Source organism: Podarcis muralis, chromosome 1, assembly GCF_964188315.1.
Source record: "Podarcis muralis chromosome 1, rPodMur119.hap1.1, whole genome shotgun sequence".
Lineage (NCBI taxonomy): Eukaryota > Metazoa > Chordata > Lepidosauria > Squamata > Lacertidae > Podarcis > Podarcis muralis.
In genome coordinates, this window is record NC_135655.1 from 72,853,903 (window position 1) to 72,873,214 (window position 19,312).

At 43.3% G+C, this 19,312-nt stretch overlaps 2 protein-coding genes across 3 annotated transcripts in view; both read left to right on the forward strand.

Annotated features, from left to right (window-relative positions):
• The first annotated feature begins 275 nt into the window (after positions 1-275).
• LOC114598952 (tumor necrosis factor receptor superfamily member 6-like) lies at positions 276-16,620 on the forward strand. The gene is made up of 11 exons (XM_028733371.2): positions 276-394; positions 4,982-5,066; positions 6,767-6,904; positions 7,859-7,967; positions 8,693-8,763; positions 10,707-10,841; positions 12,230-12,252; positions 13,391-13,441; positions 13,746-13,892; positions 14,940-15,009; positions 15,553-16,620. The coding sequence occupies exons 1-11, from the start codon at positions 341-343 to the stop codon at positions 15,846-15,848; spliced, it is 1,179 nt and encodes a 392-aa protein (XP_028589204.2). The 5' UTR covers positions 276-340; the 3' UTR covers positions 15,849-16,620.
• Positions 16,621-17,337: 717 nt separating this feature from the next.
• The window catches only part of CARS1 (cysteinyl-tRNA synthetase 1), a 33,494-nt gene continuing 31,519 nt past the window's right edge, over positions 17,338-19,312 (forward strand). Inside the window, exon 1 of one of the 2 annotated variants that reach the window (XM_028733428.2) lies at positions 17,338-17,451. In XM_028733428.2, coding sequence (XP_028589261.2) covers positions 17,433-17,451 — 19 coding nt within the window. In that variant the 5' untranslated portion in view covers positions 17,338-17,432. The remainder of the gene's footprint in view (positions 17,452-19,312) is intronic. The other variant, XM_028733418.2, reaches the window with a different exon arrangement.

Sequence of the window (19,312 nt, forward strand, 5' to 3'; positions counted from 1 at the left end):
GAACTCAGGTATGAGAGCTGCGGCCAGAAATGGCGACGCCATCTCTCACGGATAAATGACCCCCGATTCCTTTTATTTATTTCCTTTTTACCAGAAAGGGCTAAGGCTACACATTCCCTCTCCGGGGGGGGGGGGGGAGAACCTCGAACCCGGCACCGATTCGCTTTCTTGAAACTTCTCAAAAACTTTCTTCCGCGCGGGCGGGGGGGGGGGGGTTGGAGAGAGAAGAAACCGGCCAATAGCAGCTCTCAAGGGGCAGGACCGAAGTTGCTCCTCCCCAAGTGACAGTGGGGGGGGGGGCGCTTCCGCAGCTCAGTGCTTCTTCGTCCCATTTGGAGCTATGGCGGTGGCGTTGAGGGCGGCGGTGCTGTTGACGGCCTTGGCGCTTCAGGGGGTGAGTGAGGACGGGCAGCGAGAGCGGGAGCCCCGGGGCGGCGGCGGAGAGCAGAAGGCAGCGCCGCTCTCCTCGCGAGTTGGGCGCAGGGCAGCGGCAGCAGGAAGGCTCCCCAAGGGCCGAGCGGCGCGCGCCCGCCTTCCCCGCGAGCCATTGTTTTTATTGCGCCGCCTTTCACTCATTGTTGCCCCGCGCGGCGAAGCGACCCCGGGTTGGGAGCCGCCAGGATCTCTGGAGCGAGTCCTCTTTCGGGGGTTGTGGGGGCTCCCAGCAGCAGCTCCCCCCAGGCGCCGCTGGCTTGAACTGGTGGGGAGCGGGGTCCCCCTTCCCGCGGCACCCGGGTCTGGGTTTTCGCGGGGAAGCGCCTTCCTCGTGACCCGCTGCCGCCGCGGACCTTGCACCGCGGGCCGCTTGTGTTCGCGGCCGATAAGGAAGCCGGCCGGCTCCCAAGTTTTGGCTCGCTTCGGCTTCCCCCCCGCTGCTCAAAATGGCTCCTGCCCGCGCAGGCAATCGGACGGCGACGTTGAGGGTCGCCTTCTTCCGAAGAGCGGAAAGTTCACAAGGGCGGCGTTTGGCTTCTTTTTTTTGGGGGGGGGGGGTTCTTGGAAGTTGGAGGCGCTGCGAGAGGGAGATCGGCTCCGCCGTTTCTCAGCCGAGGCTTTGCACTTCCCAGAAACGATGGGAAGTCCGAGGAAACGAAAGTGGGATGGGCGTAGGCGTCCCCAAGGGATCCTCTTGCGACCCGCCTTCAAATCCGCAAGCCAAAGCTATTCCCTTCTCCGTCTGAAGTCAATTAATGCTGCTGTAATAACCATTAATGGTGACATCATTAAGAGGGTAAGGGCATGTTAATACCCTGTGACGTCAGGCAGAGGGCTTCCGGGATTCGAGAGGACTTTGCTCTTAGCGTTCTTCGACACATTCAGGCACACTTGGCGGCTCCCCCCCCCCAGCTCCTGATACGCCAACACCTTTTCCACCTTTGTGGCCTGGAAGGTGGGGGGAATCAGTTTAAATAGTTTATATCTGTGACAGGATGATTGCTTGAGACAGAAATGCTTTTAGGAAGATTGAAATGGGAAAACAACGGGGCAGAGACCTACGTTTGGAGAAGCTAGATTGGTAAAGAAATACAAGCCATCTTAGAGTTTACCTTCTTCAAAAGATAGGGGTATAGGTCTTTAAAATAATTTTTAAAATACCTACTCCACATAATACCCTGGAAGCAAGAAATATAACTTTTAATTTTCTACTTTGTAATCTCAATTATTTAATTTAAAAATTATGTATCAGGGTACCAAGCATTCAAACCATAACAAATGTGACTGTTGTATGCACATGATATTTTATGCTACTTTTTTTTTGTGTGTGTGTGTGTTTTGTTTTGCTCTCTCTATGTAAACACATATGTTTATGAATGGTTGTGGATTTTATTAGTTTTTGTACCTTGTTTACAGCATATATAGCATGTCTTTGTTGCTGGCTGATTTGCTGCTATTGCTTTGCAATTTGCAGCTACTGTATAGCTTGTTTTGATGGACAGGTTTAAACAAAAGCATAAAGAAAAGTGACCAGGCCACTGGATATTCATGTGCTAATTTCAAACTGCAGGTGGACAGGAGTGGTTGTAATTTTGATTGTTTTCCCTTAGGAAAACAAGCACAGACTTCTCCCTGGCGCAATATTTAATTATTTATTTTGCAGTGAATTTTTATGCATCCCCTCTCTAGCAGTCAGGACCAGTACACTGTAAAATTAAGTTATTAAGTTCAACAAGTGCTGCTTAGCAGATCTGGCCTTGTAAGGTTCCTAAATGAGAGCACACGTAGGTACCATAGGCAAGGTGCTATATTCCAAAGGCTGCAATCCCATACATACACAGTTCCCCCATTTGAACATGATGGGGTTTGCTTCTAAATAGGCATGATTAATATTGCACTGTAAATTCACTGAAGAATTTAATTTTTCTTGAAAATTTTCCTTGGACTGTGGCAGTATAGGTGCAGCTGATATTACCACTGCAGCTTGGAAATGTATCTTACAGATTTAGATTGAAGTAATTCCCAACAAAGTCTCTGTGATTCTAAACACAGACAATTTTCAAGTAAACGGGATTTTTTTCAGTTGCAATGTAAGGTGGAATGTTCTTGATTGTTAAATGTCTCAGTAACAGTAGCAATGTTAGCATTAAAAATAAATACTGAATGTCTGAAATGTAATTTCTCCATCAGCCTCTGCCAACCCAAGGGGAAAATAACAGACTTTGCATCTAGGTAACAAGCCACATAACAGCATTTTCACAAAGTGCATTATTTTAGTAGTCAGTAGATGTCACAGAGAAAAAACTAATGTGCACATCCTAATTAGTTTCTTTCACTACTAAATCACCTTGAGATCATTGTGCTTTAATTCACTCTGTGTATTGCTTTTTCACCCTGGTTCTCAAACTGAGTGCAAGGAAGAAAAGAGTCTCTTCTGCTGCAAGAGCCTAGATGGGGCATCTAACTCGTAATGAAGGGTTTTTGAAACATGGGCATCACATTTCGTATATCTAGGAGCAACTATCTAGTCTTTTGTTATTGAAATCTCTCCAGCTATCTCCCTGCTTTTGGTTTACAGCCTAGTGTTCAAGGCACAACTTGGAAATTCATTCTGTTCAAATCAGCAGGATAGGAATATAGGAAGCTGCCACGTGCAATTTCAGACCATTAGTCCACTTAGTCCAGGGTGATTTACACTTAACTGGCAGTGACTCTCTGGGGTCTCTTGCAGAACCCTGCATCTGATCCCTTTCAACAGGACACCGCTCTCAGCTGGCCCCTGCCTGCCTACCTTTTTACTTACAGCCAGTCTAGGACGTGACACTGGCTGTTAACTTCCTCCTCCTCACCCTTGTACAATTCAGCAGGGAGGAGGCTGGGGGACAAAACTAGAATCTGTCAATTCTGCCTGTCATTGGCTGCGGTAGCTCCTTTCATTGGCTCTGACTCCACCTACTGTTGGGTTCCTTGCCTGGTGTCCTACTAGTCCCAAGGGATACCAGCCACCATTTGGAATTGGTTGTGAGGCCATTTTTGTACAAGGCAAGTGATCTACCACTGAGCTATGTAGTCCATCCCGAAGTTGAGTTTGGCCTTATCTCTACCACCTCTAGTGGTAGGGCCTATTCCTACTGCACAACAGTTTCCCATTGCAGAAGTTTATGTTTTGCGCTAACGGGTGGTTCTGATCTCTTTCTTTGTCATGCATTTAGACTCAGAATTAATTGTTGAACATGTAGGCTTGTTCACATTTTTATCTTGTCTCTGATCAGTTTGAGAACCACACCTTTTTACCACTAATCATCTTTCAATGTCAGAGCTGACCACTATATTTATATGTGCAGCTTAAAAGTAGAGTTCCAAGTTGTGAAATTGCACTTTGAATTCTCCGTTTCCAATAGCCTGAAGCCAGCCTGTTTTTCCTTTCTCCTCCTGTGATGAGGCTGCATTTTAATGTTTTAATCTTGTTTTTTAAGTTGTATTCATTCAACTTGTTCTTATTATTGCTTGTTAGCCGCCCTGAGCCCAGCCTTGGCTGGGGAGGGCAGGGTATAAATAAAATTTATTATTATTATTAGGGTTTGAGAAGTTCATGGATCACTCAGAAAACTCCTGTTGACTAATAGATTGAACAACCACATTGTGAAAATCCCACTGGCATTGGTGAAGCTGCTTAGAAATTGAAAATTTTGTCCTTGCTAATACAACTAAGATTTTTGGTGAAAGTGCTGCTCCAGAACTGCCCCATTTTTAACACCCCAGATTTTATTTTATAATATAACATTCCAGTCCCCAGAGGTGTGCTTCTTGGCTTGCTTGCATTTTCCATTCAACAGAACTTCCTGACTTGCACTTCCGCTCCAGTTGTAGCACACTGATCTGGATTGTATAAATTGCAATAAGGAGCTGGAGTTAGGCCACCTTTCTTCTCATGGAAATGAGTGAGTTGGCATTAACTTTTCAGCATATTGTGAACTTTCCCTCTGTCCATGCTACTGTCCAATTCCTTCTTCAGTTCTAAAACCAGGAAGTCCACAGTTTGCATGCAGGGCAAGGGTAAACCCTTTAAAATAATGTATGTCTCATATCTAGGATGGGGAACGCAGCTGTTGCTGCTGAACTACAACTCCCACCATCCCATTGGCCATGCTGACTGGAAGGCCACAGCCTCCCCATCCTTGCCTTAAAGCTTTACTGCTTGCCTTTCCTCATGTCAGAGGGTATTACTTACTGCAGGAAACTCTTTTACCCAAAATGTCAAAAGGAGTTTTGCTTGGTGCATTTATTATGTGGGAAAGATTGTTTCACACCTCTTTTTCTGGTTGCTATGAGGAGAATAAAAGCTTGATATGAGTGTTTAAAAAGCAAAATTTTGAATTGAGCTCTACTTGAAAGCTTAGCAAAGGAATGTTTAGGTGTTCTCCCTGTGAATATGCTGAAGTCCTGGAAAGTAAGTTTTTAAATAGCCAATAAATCTCATATTAAGATGGGGTGATGCACCTGGGAAGTCCATTCCTATGAAGCCTGTCTCTCTGAATCTCTTTAGGTTGAATCTCCACGGTTGATACCTCTATGTGATCATGGAAAATATCTTGATTCTGGGGGACATTGTTGCAAACTATGCCCTGCAGGTAAGTGGTCATGCAGTGGCTTAAATATTTAGCAAAATGACTGAGTCTCTCTTTGTTGGAGAGGCATAGGCAAACTCGGCCCTCCAGATGTTTTGGGACTACAGCTCCCATCATCCCTAGCTAACAGGTCCAGTGATCAAGGATGATGGGAATTGTAGTCCCAAAACATCTGGAGGGCTGAGTTTGCCTATGTGTGCTCCAAAGCTTATTGAAAAGGATTTGTTCATCATGTTTAGCATTTATATGGTACTCTTTCCTATATATTTCATCAAAGACTATCTCAGCTATTCTGTCAAATAGGCAAATATTAGGGCGAAAGCACACATTTATGTGTTTATTGAAACATGTATGCTGGTTTGCTAGCAGTAGTGCAGATTCACTTTAAAGGTGAAATAGATTGTGGGGGAGGTGGCAACAGTTATTTATAGTATATCTTCCGCCTCTTCTTTTCTCCCCTGCTCCTGCCTTTGGGAATTTGCATCCTTTATGGAAAAAAATATTGCACTTTCTCTGTAAAATGCCTCTGACTTGGGAGCTTGTCAAGAAAATGATTTCCTGTTGCAAAAGTGAATAAATTTCAGAAAGGTTAGGAACCATTTAAACTAGTGTAAGCTTTCTGGTACCATAGCTCAGTCAGTAGAGCACGAGACTCTTCATCTCAGGGTTGTGAGCTTGAGCCCCATGTTGGGCAAAAGATTCCTGCACGGCAAGGGGTTGGACTAGATGACCCTCTGGATGTCTTCCAACCCAGTGCTAAGGAGATCGTACTGTTGGGCAAGCAGAAATACTTGGGCTTGTAGAACAGTCTCCCCTCTCCTCCCCAGGCATGCTGTTCTGAGGGATCTCCCAACCCTCCGAAGTAGATTTGGGGGAGGAGGGGGATAGCCCCGTTGTGTGAGCAGGAGTCTGTACATTGGCTTCTGCTAGCATAACGGGGTAGTTGAATTCAGCCTTTACTCAGTTTCATTTGTCCAAAGCCTTCCTCCAAAACGGAGACTCTCCTCCTCTCTCCCTTTTGGTGCTCACACATATCACTTGAGGTAGTGTTAAGCTGAGAGATGATGGCTGCCCCAAGGTTGCTAGGGGCCTTCCCAGTCTTGGTTATCTAATCTACCCACTATGGTACACTTGTCCAAAAATATGCTTGTGTTAGATTTGAAAGAATGATAAGGAGCTATCTTCAATTATTAAAGCCTAAATGTAACACCCTTTTGAAATGTTCTGCATTTAAAATAAATTTCTGGTTTAAATATTGGAAAAAGGCGCCTGTGCCCCACCAGTGGAGCACCCCATTTAGGGACCTGCTGCTACAGGTGTTCAATCTCTTCCTGTGTTTTTTGAGGGGGCATAGTAGGTATGGCTCCACCTCTGGCAGGTATGGCTCCACCATCAGAGCTCTTCTGCAGCAGACTGACACTTCTGCCCCAATCTCTCTCACTCCAGACAATAGCTCTGGGGATTAGTCCCATGCAGTTCTGTGGAATTCACTTTCCAGTGAATGTGCAGCCAACTTGTACTCGCTGACCTGTGTAAACACACATAAGATTGGGCTGCGTACATTCTTTATAGATTGACACCTTTGTAACCTTAATTTAAGCAAAAAGGTTCACATTGCAGATAAAGTCAGAGGTATGCATTCTGCAAATACCTTAATTAACATGCTTTTAACCTTGAATTTTTTTGATGTCCCCATATAATAGGTACCTATGTTGCTGAAAGCTGCATTACGCCACATACTTCTGGAATCTGTGCACCCTGCCAGGAAGGAATAGACTACACTGCTCATGCAAATGGACTTCAGAAATGCTTGCCTTGTGATGATTGCAAATCTTCTGCTGGTACAGTATGGTTTTGTGAACTGGTTGTTTTCTGACGCTAGGGTTTTAAAAGGTCAGCTGTCTTCTCCCAACCAGTTGTATTTTGTTTTGCTTTAATAGTCTGCTGAAGAGATCCACCACAATCTATTTAAACTATGGTCCTCCAGAATGGTGCTGAACTACATCTCTCATCATCTCTGGCTATTGGCCATGCTGGCTGGGGCTGATGGAGTTAAGTAACATCTGGAGGGCAAGAGGTTCCCTGTCCCTGATTTCGCACCCACTTCATGACCTAGAAGTAGGACCACCTTGAATGCTAGTTCTTTCCAAGGCAGTGTTCACTTAGGGATCTTTGAGTTGCTTTGTATCCTTTGTTGTTGTTTAGTCGTTTAGTCATGTCCGACTCTTCGTGACCCTATGGACCAGAGCACGCCAGGCACTCTTGTCTTCCACTGCCTCCCGCAGCTTGGTCAAACTCATGTCGGTAGCTTCGAAAACACTGTCCAACCATCTCGTCCTCTGTCGTCCCCTTCTCCTTGTGCCCTCCATCTTTCCCAACATCAGGGTCTTTTCCAGGGAGTCTTCTCTTCTCATGAGGTGGCCAAAGTATTGGAGCCTCAGCTTCAGGATCTGTCCTTCCAGTGAGCACTCAGGGCTGATTTCCTTAAGAATGGAGAGGTTTGATCTTCTTGCAGTCCATGGGACTCTCAAGAGTCTCCTCCAGCACCATAATTCAAAAGCATCAATTCTTCGGCGATCAGCCTTCTTTATGGTCCAGCTCTCACTTCCATACATCACTACTGGGAAAACCATAGCTTTAACTAGACGGACCTTTGTTGGCAAGGTTAATCTATTGGTTCTCTAAATGTTTTGAGCATGTGGCCCTTCCTACACTTTAATGCTTCTATGAAAAGAGAGGATGACCATTGACAATTTTAGGAAGCATTGCAGATTTATTTCTATCCCTTTTTTTAGGTTTCGAAATGGTGAAGAGCTGCACTGTGAAGAGTAACACTGAATGTCGGTGTAAAGCCGGGTATTACTGCCCCCCAAGTTGTGAGCAATGTGCCCCGTGCACGACAAAGTACGTACATTGATGGGTTAGTGTGGCTGTCTTTAGAGAGAGGCTTGGGTACTGTTGGCGCAGATTGACTTTAAATAAAAGTGATCTCTTATAATAAAAAAACACCCAAGAAGAAAGGCAAATTTTAAATAATTTGTTTTTAAATCAGGTCTCTTTTTGGTACTTGTATTTCCTAAGAAATGAGGCATACTGATTGGTTAATATAATGATTGGCAGAAAAGTCCAAAGCCCCTTTGTGCTGGGCAAGTTGAGGGCTGCATTGGGTGGAGGAAAAAGCAAACTTAAATGCAGGTTCTTAAGAGTTACAGTTTTCAAAATGACCAGGTGAGTTAGAAACAATACAGGTAGTCTGATGGAATAGTTTCTACTAGGTGAAAGTTTGGGGGGGGGGGTGATCCAGCAGAGTTGATGGAATATCTAATGGAATTTGAAATATAATAGCTGAATTCTTTAGGTGCTTATGGTCCGTTTAAATGTTAACAATTTTGTATTTAAAATAAGAATGCTAATTTTAAAATTTATGAAGATTAAGTTTTAAAAATAAAATATTTGTTATTGGTCATCCGTAATGTGAGAAATTCTCATAACTTTTAATAGCAAATTCATTTTCTATGAAGTTTGCACATCTATCTGAAGAGACAAGTTTAAGCTGCACGTCTTTAGAAGGTACAGATGCCCTAGCTGATTAGAAAGTCTGTCATCTTGTTTTTAAACCTAACATCTAGGTGTCCTGAAGGGCAGATTCCTGTGGAAAACTGCAATGCCACTACAGATATGAAGTGTGGCTCTCTTACAGGTACAGTATGAACACTTTGTTTTCCAGAATGACCGCCTCTCTTGCTTTTTGTAGTGGGCCGCCTCAAGCAAACTCTGCCCTCCAGATGTTTTTGGGACTACAGTTCCCATCATCCCTGACCACTGGTCCTGTTAGCTAGGGATCATGGGAGTTGTAGTCCCAAAAATATCTGGAGGGCCGAGTTTACCTATGCCTGCCCTAGTGGAATTGAGTACTCTTGAAGATAGCATAGCTATCTGACTGGAATAGTGAACAGGAATAGTCAACGCTACAACATTTTGTTGCAGGTTCCACTTTTTATTTATAAAGCACCTAAAAATATTTAAGTATGGTAAAAAGATAAGAACTAACTGGCCCTGCCCATAGTGTTACCATTTTAAAGCCTGTTTAGAGCGGAACTGGAAAACTCTGTTACACTTTTGGCAGCTTTGCCTGCTATCTCCTATGGTAGATGGTTCAGGAATCAAATCCTCTATTCTCTCAAGACTTCAAGGATCCACCTCTTCTTTTTCCAATAAAATACTCACATTAGCAGAAACAGTGTAATATACCAGGGTGCAAATAACTACATGACAGCCTGAATCTGCAACTGGTTACCTTTCTGTACAATTAACACAACTTGAAATTGGTGACATCTGTGTGCACTTAACAGCAAGATTGAGGCTACAAGGCATAGACCTGATTTGGACATAATGTGAAATCACAATTTATTGTTACATTTGACCAAGTCCCTGCTATTTGGGGGTTGCCTATGGCATGGGGGTAGAGGATCTGTGGCTTTCCAGATTTTTCTGCAATACAGCTCCCATCACCTCAGTCATGCTGGCTGGAGCTGATTGGAGTTGTTGGGCTACTCAAGGAGGTTAGACTGGCCTTGACCAGGGCCAGAGCCTTTTCAGCCCTGGCCCCAGCCTGGTGGAACGCTCTGTCGCAAGAGACTAGGGCCCTGCGGGATTTGACATATTTCCTGCAAGATGGAGTTGTTCCGCCAGGCCTTTGGTCTGGGCCCAGTCTGACCCCCTTTTTTCTATTGGACCCTGTATGTAAGTGGCCCCCTTGGCTCTTTCTATTGGCCCATATGGGACCAGCACGGGTGGCTGGGCATGGTGAACATTTCATATTCCTCACCCCTACGGCTGTGATTCGTGGGTTCCCACTTAATTTTATTCTGATTTTAAATGTGATTTTGAACTGTATTTTGACCAATCGTTTGATTTTGTGTTTTTAATGTATTATATATTTGGTGTTAGGCGCCCTGAGCTCGGTCTTGGTCAGGGAGGGTGGGGTATAAATAATAATAATAATAATAATAATAATAATAATAATAATAATAATAATAATTATTATTATTATTATTATTATTATTATTATTATTATTATTATTATTATATTACCACTGGTTTTACAATAAGAGGTTTTTGCAATAACCTGTTTTGCCTCTGAGCAGACCTGTGGATGCACTCCTGTTCTATCTTGCTCTGGCCTGAAGCAAAAACTCAGGATAGGAAACAAAATTGCAGTAGTGTAGGTTTTCCGGAAAATCAATAATTAGAAAATCAGCACATTTTCAGGTGCCCTAACAAGTATTCTGATTTTGCACATATGATTTGTTTTTGGAGAGCAATACTTTGGAACTGCCAAGCTTCTGCTTGCCTAATATTTTTTTTAAGTGGCACCCAATCATTGTTATTAATGAGCTTATGAAATTGAACATTTTTCACCCCACATTGCTGCGTTCTTGGGAGATAGTGGCCTGTGTCTTCCTTCATGGCCCCCTTCCTACGTTTACTATCAGAGGCACCTGGTAAGTTTTTGTAAAGCATGAGTTAATTATGTTACCCAAAGCAAGCTGGGTGTATCTTTCACCAATATTTCAGCCCAAGTGAAAGGTTCTGGTGATTGGGACCTGTTTCTAATGTGCTTATTTTTTCCTTTCCTTTCAGAAACCAAGAATGCCACTTCAAATTATATAGCCATTGTATTTGTTGTTGTTGTTGTTGTTGCTATCATTGCCTTTGGTGCTATTGCATTATTTCGCTGGAAGTCAACAAGAAATGGTTTCTGTCAAAGCGATGAAGGTAATTTCCTAGAAAACAGCTGGGATTTGGGAAGGAGCCAGTAGGAAGGAGCAGCACTCAGTGGCCGAGGACATGTGTAGCTTGCAGAAGGTCCCAGAACCAAACCCTGATCTCTCCAGGGTCAGGCAGTAGGTCATGTACAAGACCTCTGCTTTTGTTAAATAGTTAATACTGGACTAGGTGGACAAATAGCCTTATCATAGGTGACGCAGAACTGGGGTGGGGTAGCCACCTTAGGACAAATAGACAAAACTGCTGTGGGTAATTGAAGGAAAAGAATTTCCCACCTGCAAACTATAATTTAACCATAAACTGGAAATTAAAATAAGACTTCAGTACTAAGAACATTAGGGACACGGGTGGCGCTGTGGTTTAAACCACAGAGCCTAGGGCTTGCTGATCAGAAGGTCGGCGGTTCAAATGCCCGCAACGGGGTGAGCTCCCGTTGCTCGGTCCCTGCTCCTGCCAACCTAGCAGTTCAAAAGCACGTCAAAGTGCAAGTAGATAAATAGGTGATGCTCCAGCGGGAAGGTAAACGGCGTTTTCGTGTGTTCGCCAGAAGTGGCTTTGTCATGCTGGCCACATGACCTGGAAACTGTATGCCGGCTCCCTCAGCCAATAAAGCGAGATGAGCGCCGCAACCCCAGAGTCAGTCACGACTGGACCTAATGGTCAAGGGTCCCTTTACTTTACTTACTAACAACATTTTATTTGAAAGTTAGGTAAAGGTAAAGGGACCCCTGACAGTTAAGTCCAGTCGTGAACGACACTGGGGTTGCGGCGCTCATCTCGCTTTACAGGCCAAGGGAGCTGGCATTTGTCCACTCCGCAGACAGTTTTTCCGGGTCATGTGGCCAGCATGACTAAGCCACTTCTGGCAAAGCCAGAGCAGCGCATGGAAATGCCGTTTACCTTCCCGCCGGAGCAGTACCTATTTATCTGCTTGCACTGTGTGCTTTTGAACTGCTAGGTTGGCAGGAGCTGGGACCGAGGAATGGGAGCTCAGTCCAAGCAGCACGGTGGTTTAAACCACAGCGCCACCTGCCTCCCTATTTGAAAGTTAAACACCATCAAAATCAGCGCCTGACGTCAGAGAGTGCAATGTAGTGTTAAGTAGGGCATCCCATTGGTGCAAGTGCTTCTTCTTGCCCAATGGAACAGTGTCCCCGCCCTCACCCGTATGCTGCTCTGGGGGTTCTCCTGATCTTTCCACTGTGTTAATCATAAAACTAAGAATGAAGAGAGCATGACAGTCATGTCATGTCCATTTTAATTCCAACCGTCTTATGTCTTGAAATACTTTCAAAGTTGCTGTATTATGACCCAATACACTGATATATAAACATTTCTCTCTCTCTTTCTCTCTCTCTCTCACCATTCCTGTCAAGAACCTTCTACCCAACCTTGGTTGGTAAGTGTCCATAAATGTCACTCCTTATTATAGAAACATGTCTGGTATACTTAGCTTCCTGCCTTCCCCATATTTTGGTTGGACAGGGCTGGAAGTTGTCATTGTGGGATGTGTCAAGCAGGACATTGTGGTCAGTTCCTTTCCGTTAGTCTCTTTCATCTCATAATCTCATTGATGAGTTATAACCCTGTTAAATTTGCAGCTTGATGACATATTTTTAAACACCTGGCAGGGGGGATATGAAGTCTCATTCAAGAAAGAGTGTCAGCTAATCATGGAAATAAAGGAACTACTTTTTGAAATCCTTTGCTATACTGGGTTCCATGTGCTCAGTGCTGTGTGCTGTTGCAGTCATGAAAACTTGTCATGATATAGTGCAGATATCTAGTACACAAGTGATAGTGGCTCAGTTTATTAACTGTGGGCCAATGGTATAATGCAATTTACCAAGCAGCATTATTGGTAAAACTGACAGAAAAATTTAAATTAGCAAGAGGTCAAAAGAAACATGTCAGTTTTTATGCAGTTTGGTGTGACTTTATTGGCTACACAAAAAAATGAGGCATATGGTAGAACAGTGCCATAGTTTACAGCACAGTCTGTCGTGCGTGAAGTACACATTTTAATTCCCCAACCACCACCTTTATATAAATTCTAATTGTTATGGAAACAAAATACCTTTTACTTATACTCATCAATCTAAGCAATACTTGTTAATATACATAATAATTTTGACACAACTTTGTTAGTATATTCAGAAATGTTTATTGTTTTACATTTATGTATTTGTTGCATGTCATGTGGTAGAACGGAAACAGAACGTAACATTTTTAACCATGTTAAAAAAATTAAATATGGAAATGAATAAAACCTATGTTACCAAAAAATAATAATAATAATAATGAGAGATAACTATTGGTTGCATATAAAGTGGATCATTGGTGCCTATGTGTACTTTAGCAGTCTATGGATTTGTGACTCAGCAATATGCCATGCTGGCATGCCAATATTGCCCACACATTCATCAGCGATCCAGTTTGTTACACTGAGTGCATGCAACCCTTTATAGGGAAGGGTTTTTTAAAAACAAAAACAAAGCACACCAGATCTTGCATTTAAACTGGGTCTCTGCTTCCAGGAACGCTGTAAGAAAAAGAATCCTGGACCAAATGGAGCTTCATCTGAATCGGTAAAACATTCTGATGTTCTTATGCTTAGGCTGTGATCCTATACCCCAGGGGTGGCTAACCTGTGGCTTCCTGGTGTTGCTCTACTACAACTCCAATCACCCCTTACCATTAGCCATCGTGGCTAGGGCTGAGGACAGCTGGAGGTCCCTACCCCTGCTGTAAACAGGTGCATGGAAATAAATGTCCCCAGCTGAGTGTGTACTGCTGAGTAAATATGTCCAGGATTGTGCTTTTGACACAAACAAGCATTCCTAAAGCTGACAACCATCTAGTACCAAAAGGGTTTTTTCCTTTTATTTGCAGCTGCTTATAAATCAGATGGAAAAGTCAGGTCCTGTATCAGAAAACAAGTTGCCTGGGAATACTGACAGAAGCGACCTGGCAGCGGGCAACACAAATGAACCTCTCCTGGGAAGCACTGAATCCACCGCTGCAAGCCTGCAGCCCAATGTAAGAAAGTGTAGAAGCTGTTCAACTGGAATTTTCTCTATACCTGATGACTATGGGGTGGGAGCATCTCTGACCACTGGCCTTGCTAGCTAAATCTGGTCAGAGTTTGGAGCTCAACAACATGTGAAGGGCCAAAGGTTTCCCCACCTCTGCTTTATGGTGGTGTGCAAGAAACTGATTAGGTTGCTGGCCATTTCTTAGGTACCAGCAATCCAAAAACAGCAGTTGGGAGCTCAAGCAAAGAATATACTAAAGGTAGATGGAAACAAAAAAAGCAAATATTGATAGAAGTATCTGAAATGTATCTCTAGAGACTAGACTCACCTTACTTTCCATGTGAGTACTACAGTAAGTTAATTAGTGTTGTTCAATGAGAATCATTCTCTGTACAAATTTAATATTTATATCCTGGTTGGATATTTGTGATGATTCATTGGCTCACAAATACCGTTGAATAGAGAGTTAAAGAATGTTAGGAAAAGTTTAAGCACTAAAAGATAAGAAATAGCAAGACAGAGTTGCCTTTTTGAGTACAATTTATGTGGGTGTTATGTTCACACGTATAAGTGAAACTACGTATATTTGAAACACCATTGAAAAAGCCTGCAAGCATCCCTTTATTCCCCTTTTGGTGACATTTTTGGGTCACTTCTGGGTTCAGCAGAATGTCCATGTGCACAATCACACACATATTGGGCATACCTAAAATGGTCGCTGCCTGTATTGTTGTAAAATAAACCCCTTGAACATCGTATTGTAAAATATGGCCCTTTGCTTAATTATAATACTTTGAAGAAATGCTTCAATAAATTCTGTGACAGTCGTCACTTTTGTAGCATGCAATAGGAAAGGTTGCTTAAAGTTTGTCAGTGATGTGTGGTTTTCTTCAAAAAGCTATTCCACAAAGCTAAATTGCTGCTGCTAATGAATTTTTGTAGAACTGTTTATAAATATAACATGCCAACTACCCTAAAGCAAATCATATGAATTCTTTATCTCTGAATTACTACTGAGATTTATGGCGGTTATTCCCCCCCCCCCCCCCAGTTGCAGGGGTCAAGGCAACAACCTGTAGTAGTTGTGGTGGCGTCGGCTGAAAATTCTGATTCTGTTAAAGGTAAGTCTTTCCAAGTGTTGTTTTCCTCACCCCACGATCTGTAAACCAGCAGAAGTATTGAGAAAGTATTTTTACTGATTTTAACCTGATGTAAAATGATGGTAATCCAGTATTCATGTCTGTCCCAATTTTTTATTGGCTATGTTCTTAAACTTTAGGAAATACTTAAAATTTTATGTATGTGAATAAGTTGATTCTTTTCAACTTTGATTGTTCCGATTAAAATGTTTTATTACACCAAATGTGCTGAATTCAAGAAGTTCCAATATGAGAAAGCTATGGAAGGCAAGCATGCAGAACAAGAGGCCAGTGGTCATTGACCCATGTTTTGCAGAGACAAATTCTGTCTTACATGAACTGAAATAGCAGTATGTTGAGCACTATATAGCTGGTATTTACGTCTTTTAAACTAGATGTTGCAGAAGAAAAGAGGTAGTATCACATTGAAAGAAAAATCTATAAAGTTTTTTTGAACTGCAGTTCACTAGCATGCGAGTGTACTAAAAGTACACCTTCTAAACTAAACATTATCTTGTATTGTAGTGCTGAATGAAATCTATTTCGACTCAAAGACGCAGGTACAGAATGACTGGAAGAATCTTATGAGAAAGAGTGGCTTAGAAGACAATGACATTGCTGAAATAGAGCATGATCACCCTTTACAAACCGGTGAACAACGTTATCAGATGCTAAAAACTTTACAAAACAGATATGGCATTAAAGATGCTTTGCTTAAATTATTAAATGGCATGTGGGCTATGAAGCTCACACATATTTATGACAATCTAACAAATGAATTAAAAAGCAAAGGTATAATAACACTGGAGACTAAAGACTAATATTTTGGTTTTTTAAATAAAACTGAACAAGAGCAGAATCTGCAAACTACAAACTGTATGGGTCTGCTGACCTTATTTTAGTGCATGTAACTTTGCTGAGGATGTATAAGCAGAACACACTGCTAATATGGTAAGTATGGAGACTAGTACCATTTGTCTGGAGGACAACAGTGCATGATGCATATTTACATCTATGTATTTTGTAACATCAAAATGTGAGATTGTAACTTGAGCTCCTGTGAATTGCTGCACTTGAACATTTTTGCAATGAAATCTGAGCAGCTGCAAACAGTTTGTCATTCAGGTTCAAAGAAGGTAGAAAATGAATGTACACAGTTCAAAATGATGCAATATTACACCATTTCCAAATATCCAGTGAAATTGTTACTGTAAAATACTCAACAGAAAGGACTGGAGTATATTGTATCTTTAACACTTGCATTATCAGGGAAAGAAAATGTTCTTTATAAAATGTGCTTCCTATTGTGACCAAGCTTCAGTGTAATACCAAAGGTTTTACATAAATTGCAAAGCGTTTTTATTAACGTTCAGCAGGCTGAAACGAGACATAATTTGCTTGAAGCCAGAACTGCAGGGTTATAAAATCATGTAGAGGTGTTACTCCAGTGAAGAGTGGGGGCAGGGGGGGACTTTATATTTACAGTGAAATCTTAGAAATGTGAGATTTTATTTTTTGTATTAAAAAAAATATACCTTTTGCAAATCTTTTATATTTAAACACTTGTCAATAAAACACTTTCTACTATTAAAATTCATTGCTTATGTCATATGTGGGGAAATTTACAAGGAAAAAAGTGAGATGAAAGGGAATGAAACAAAATGGCTCCAATTTACACAGCACTTAAAATGTCCAAAGAGCCTTAACAGTGCTTCATCCTTAGTTCTGAAGATAGGATGCTAGAAAATCGGCTTGCGGGGGTGGGGGTGGGGGTTTGAACAGATTTAGAATGTTTAACCTCACCATGGAGTGGATCCAGTTAAATTTATATTATGGGAATACCGGCACCTAAAAAACATCGAGCAGCATAGAAGGCTGAGAGAGAAATGAAATGAAAGACATTGGACGAAGTATATTTTAAAAAGCACTCCTATAATGGTCCCCCCCAATAGTTCCCCCCTTAAACGACTCAGCTGCTGTCAATTTTTTAGAAGGAGCACCACTTTCCCACGGGGGGGCTTTAAAAGAGGATTGAGGACATGATGGAGGAGAGGGCTATCAGTGGCTACTGCCCACGATGCCTACGCTCTGCCTCCGCAGTTGAGAGGAAGCCGTGCTGCTAGGAAACTAGCCTAGGTGAGCCACCGGCCTGATCCAGGTGAAGTCTGTCCAGCGGTAAACAAGGAACAACTAGAGCGCATGCGCGTCAATCAGTCAAGGACGGCGGTCACATGATCCGCATCTGGGCCGGAGAAGCGTCCCTGCGTTGCCTGGTCACGCAACGCCCGCGCTCACCGGAAGCAGCGCCTGGAGGCGGAGCTGCGCTTCCGGACGCGCCGTGGGTTGCATCAGCCTGTGCTGGCAGAGCGGTGTCGGCGTCAGGCGAGCGGCTGAGAAGGAGCGGGATGGCGGCGTCGGCAGCCGGTGAGCTTTGCGTTTCTTGGGTGCTGAGCGAGGGCTGGGAATAAGGAGGCGCGCCGGGGCGAGGGCCGCGTCCCCTGGAGCAGAGGGGAGGGAGTGTGGAGCCACAGTGGGGTGGTTTTAGCTGTGCAGTATCTGCTGAGGCGCCATATGGGGCACCTGCGGGGCTTTCCCTCATGGGGTCCACCAATGGACCACCTGCCCAGGGCTGTCGTGGCGCTGCCCCGCTGGGTCTCTTGCGACCGACAATGGGCGGCCCACGACGCTTTTGGTTGTCGTGGAATCCTCTCCGATGTGACTCACCGACGAGCCAGTTTCGATTCCCGGGAGCCACCGGCTTCCCTAAGCAGGCGACTTTCAGCCAGGTGAGGTTTCCCTTTCGTGAAATGGAGTTGGTCGTCTTCGCAACCTACGTCCCGGGGGCATTTGTAGGAGCCCCTCTGGTTCCAACGGCAGACCCAGCGTCCTGGTCCCTCAAGGGGCTCGCCAGAGAGCCACTGGGGAGTGCGCGGTGGATGGGATTCGGATGAGTACTGCGCCTGCACCAGGAGGTTCCATGTAGCTGCTGTGCCTGACATTAAAAGGTCTGAGGGACCAAGCCAGCGAGCATCACTGAATGCTGGGGCAGTGAATTGCAAACACAGAGTGACAGGTGTCATAAGAAACATCATTATTATTTATTAAATTTATGTACTGCTCTTCATCCCAGGATTGCAGGGTGGTTTACAGTAGTATTTCCTTTTGTTAGTTCTGAATCTACTGCCAGTCGTTTTCATTGGCTGTTACCCTGAGTTCTACTCTATTCATTTGCCTCATATCTTTCTGAACTCTATCATGCCTTCCTTGTGCCTCTTCCTGCCACCCCAGCAACTTAGCTCACTCCCCCCCTCCCGCGCCAGATTTAAATTTTCAGTAAAGGGAGTGATGTTCCTGCACTCTGATATTTTAATTTAGATTTCTTGGAAGTACCTTTTCCAGTGCTGTGCTCCTTTTTTAGAGATGGGATGACCGAAACTGTACATGGTACTCCAAACATGGCTTTGTATGTTGATTAATGTAGTGATTGTAAAACACTGTGTCCATTAGTTAGGAAATGCTGTGAGAACATAAGGAGAACATTTACCATACACTTTTCTTTGCATGAGAAGGTGTAAGGTAAATAATATTTAAGGCTAGTGTAGATGAGCCGTTTGACATGTTGTGAATTTGTCTTGGATCTTGCCCATTTGATTGTGCAGCTGCTGTAGTGCATGCTATTCAGATGCAATGCTGCTGAAAGCAGACTGAGAGACACCATGGCAATGTGGATTGAGCTGACTCCATCACATGACTGCTTCATGCATGCCAGCTGTTGCATGGATAGTCTCCATCCAGATTAAAGCTTTACCAAAAGGGTATTGTGAATTAGCCCTAAGTGATTGTGTTTTGGCAGCTATTAGTATTTGACTGCATTGAGGACCATGGCTTGAACAGAGCACACACTATTGATTATTCCAAAGCATTTCTGGTGTTATCATGTGGTCATCTGGTCTTGCTTAGGTCACCAGATGCCCTGTTATTAACCTGGGCTGTTACTGAATACAAATGTTTACTTCCACATAGGGTGCCAGGAAATGTCTTCAGTACTATTTCTATTTTGATAATACTAGTACTTTGTTTAGTTCATGTGAAGGTAAGCCAAATACCTTGCAAACATCAAGCAGCTCCACTAATAGTGTTATATAAAAGCTTATTAGCCCTCAGGCCTTTGGATACATATCAGTTTCCAAAAATAAGGTCATTATAACTTTCTAATTGACAGTGCAATCCCTTGTAAGGCTACTCAGACATATGTCCTAATGGGACTTATTTCTAGATATGTGTA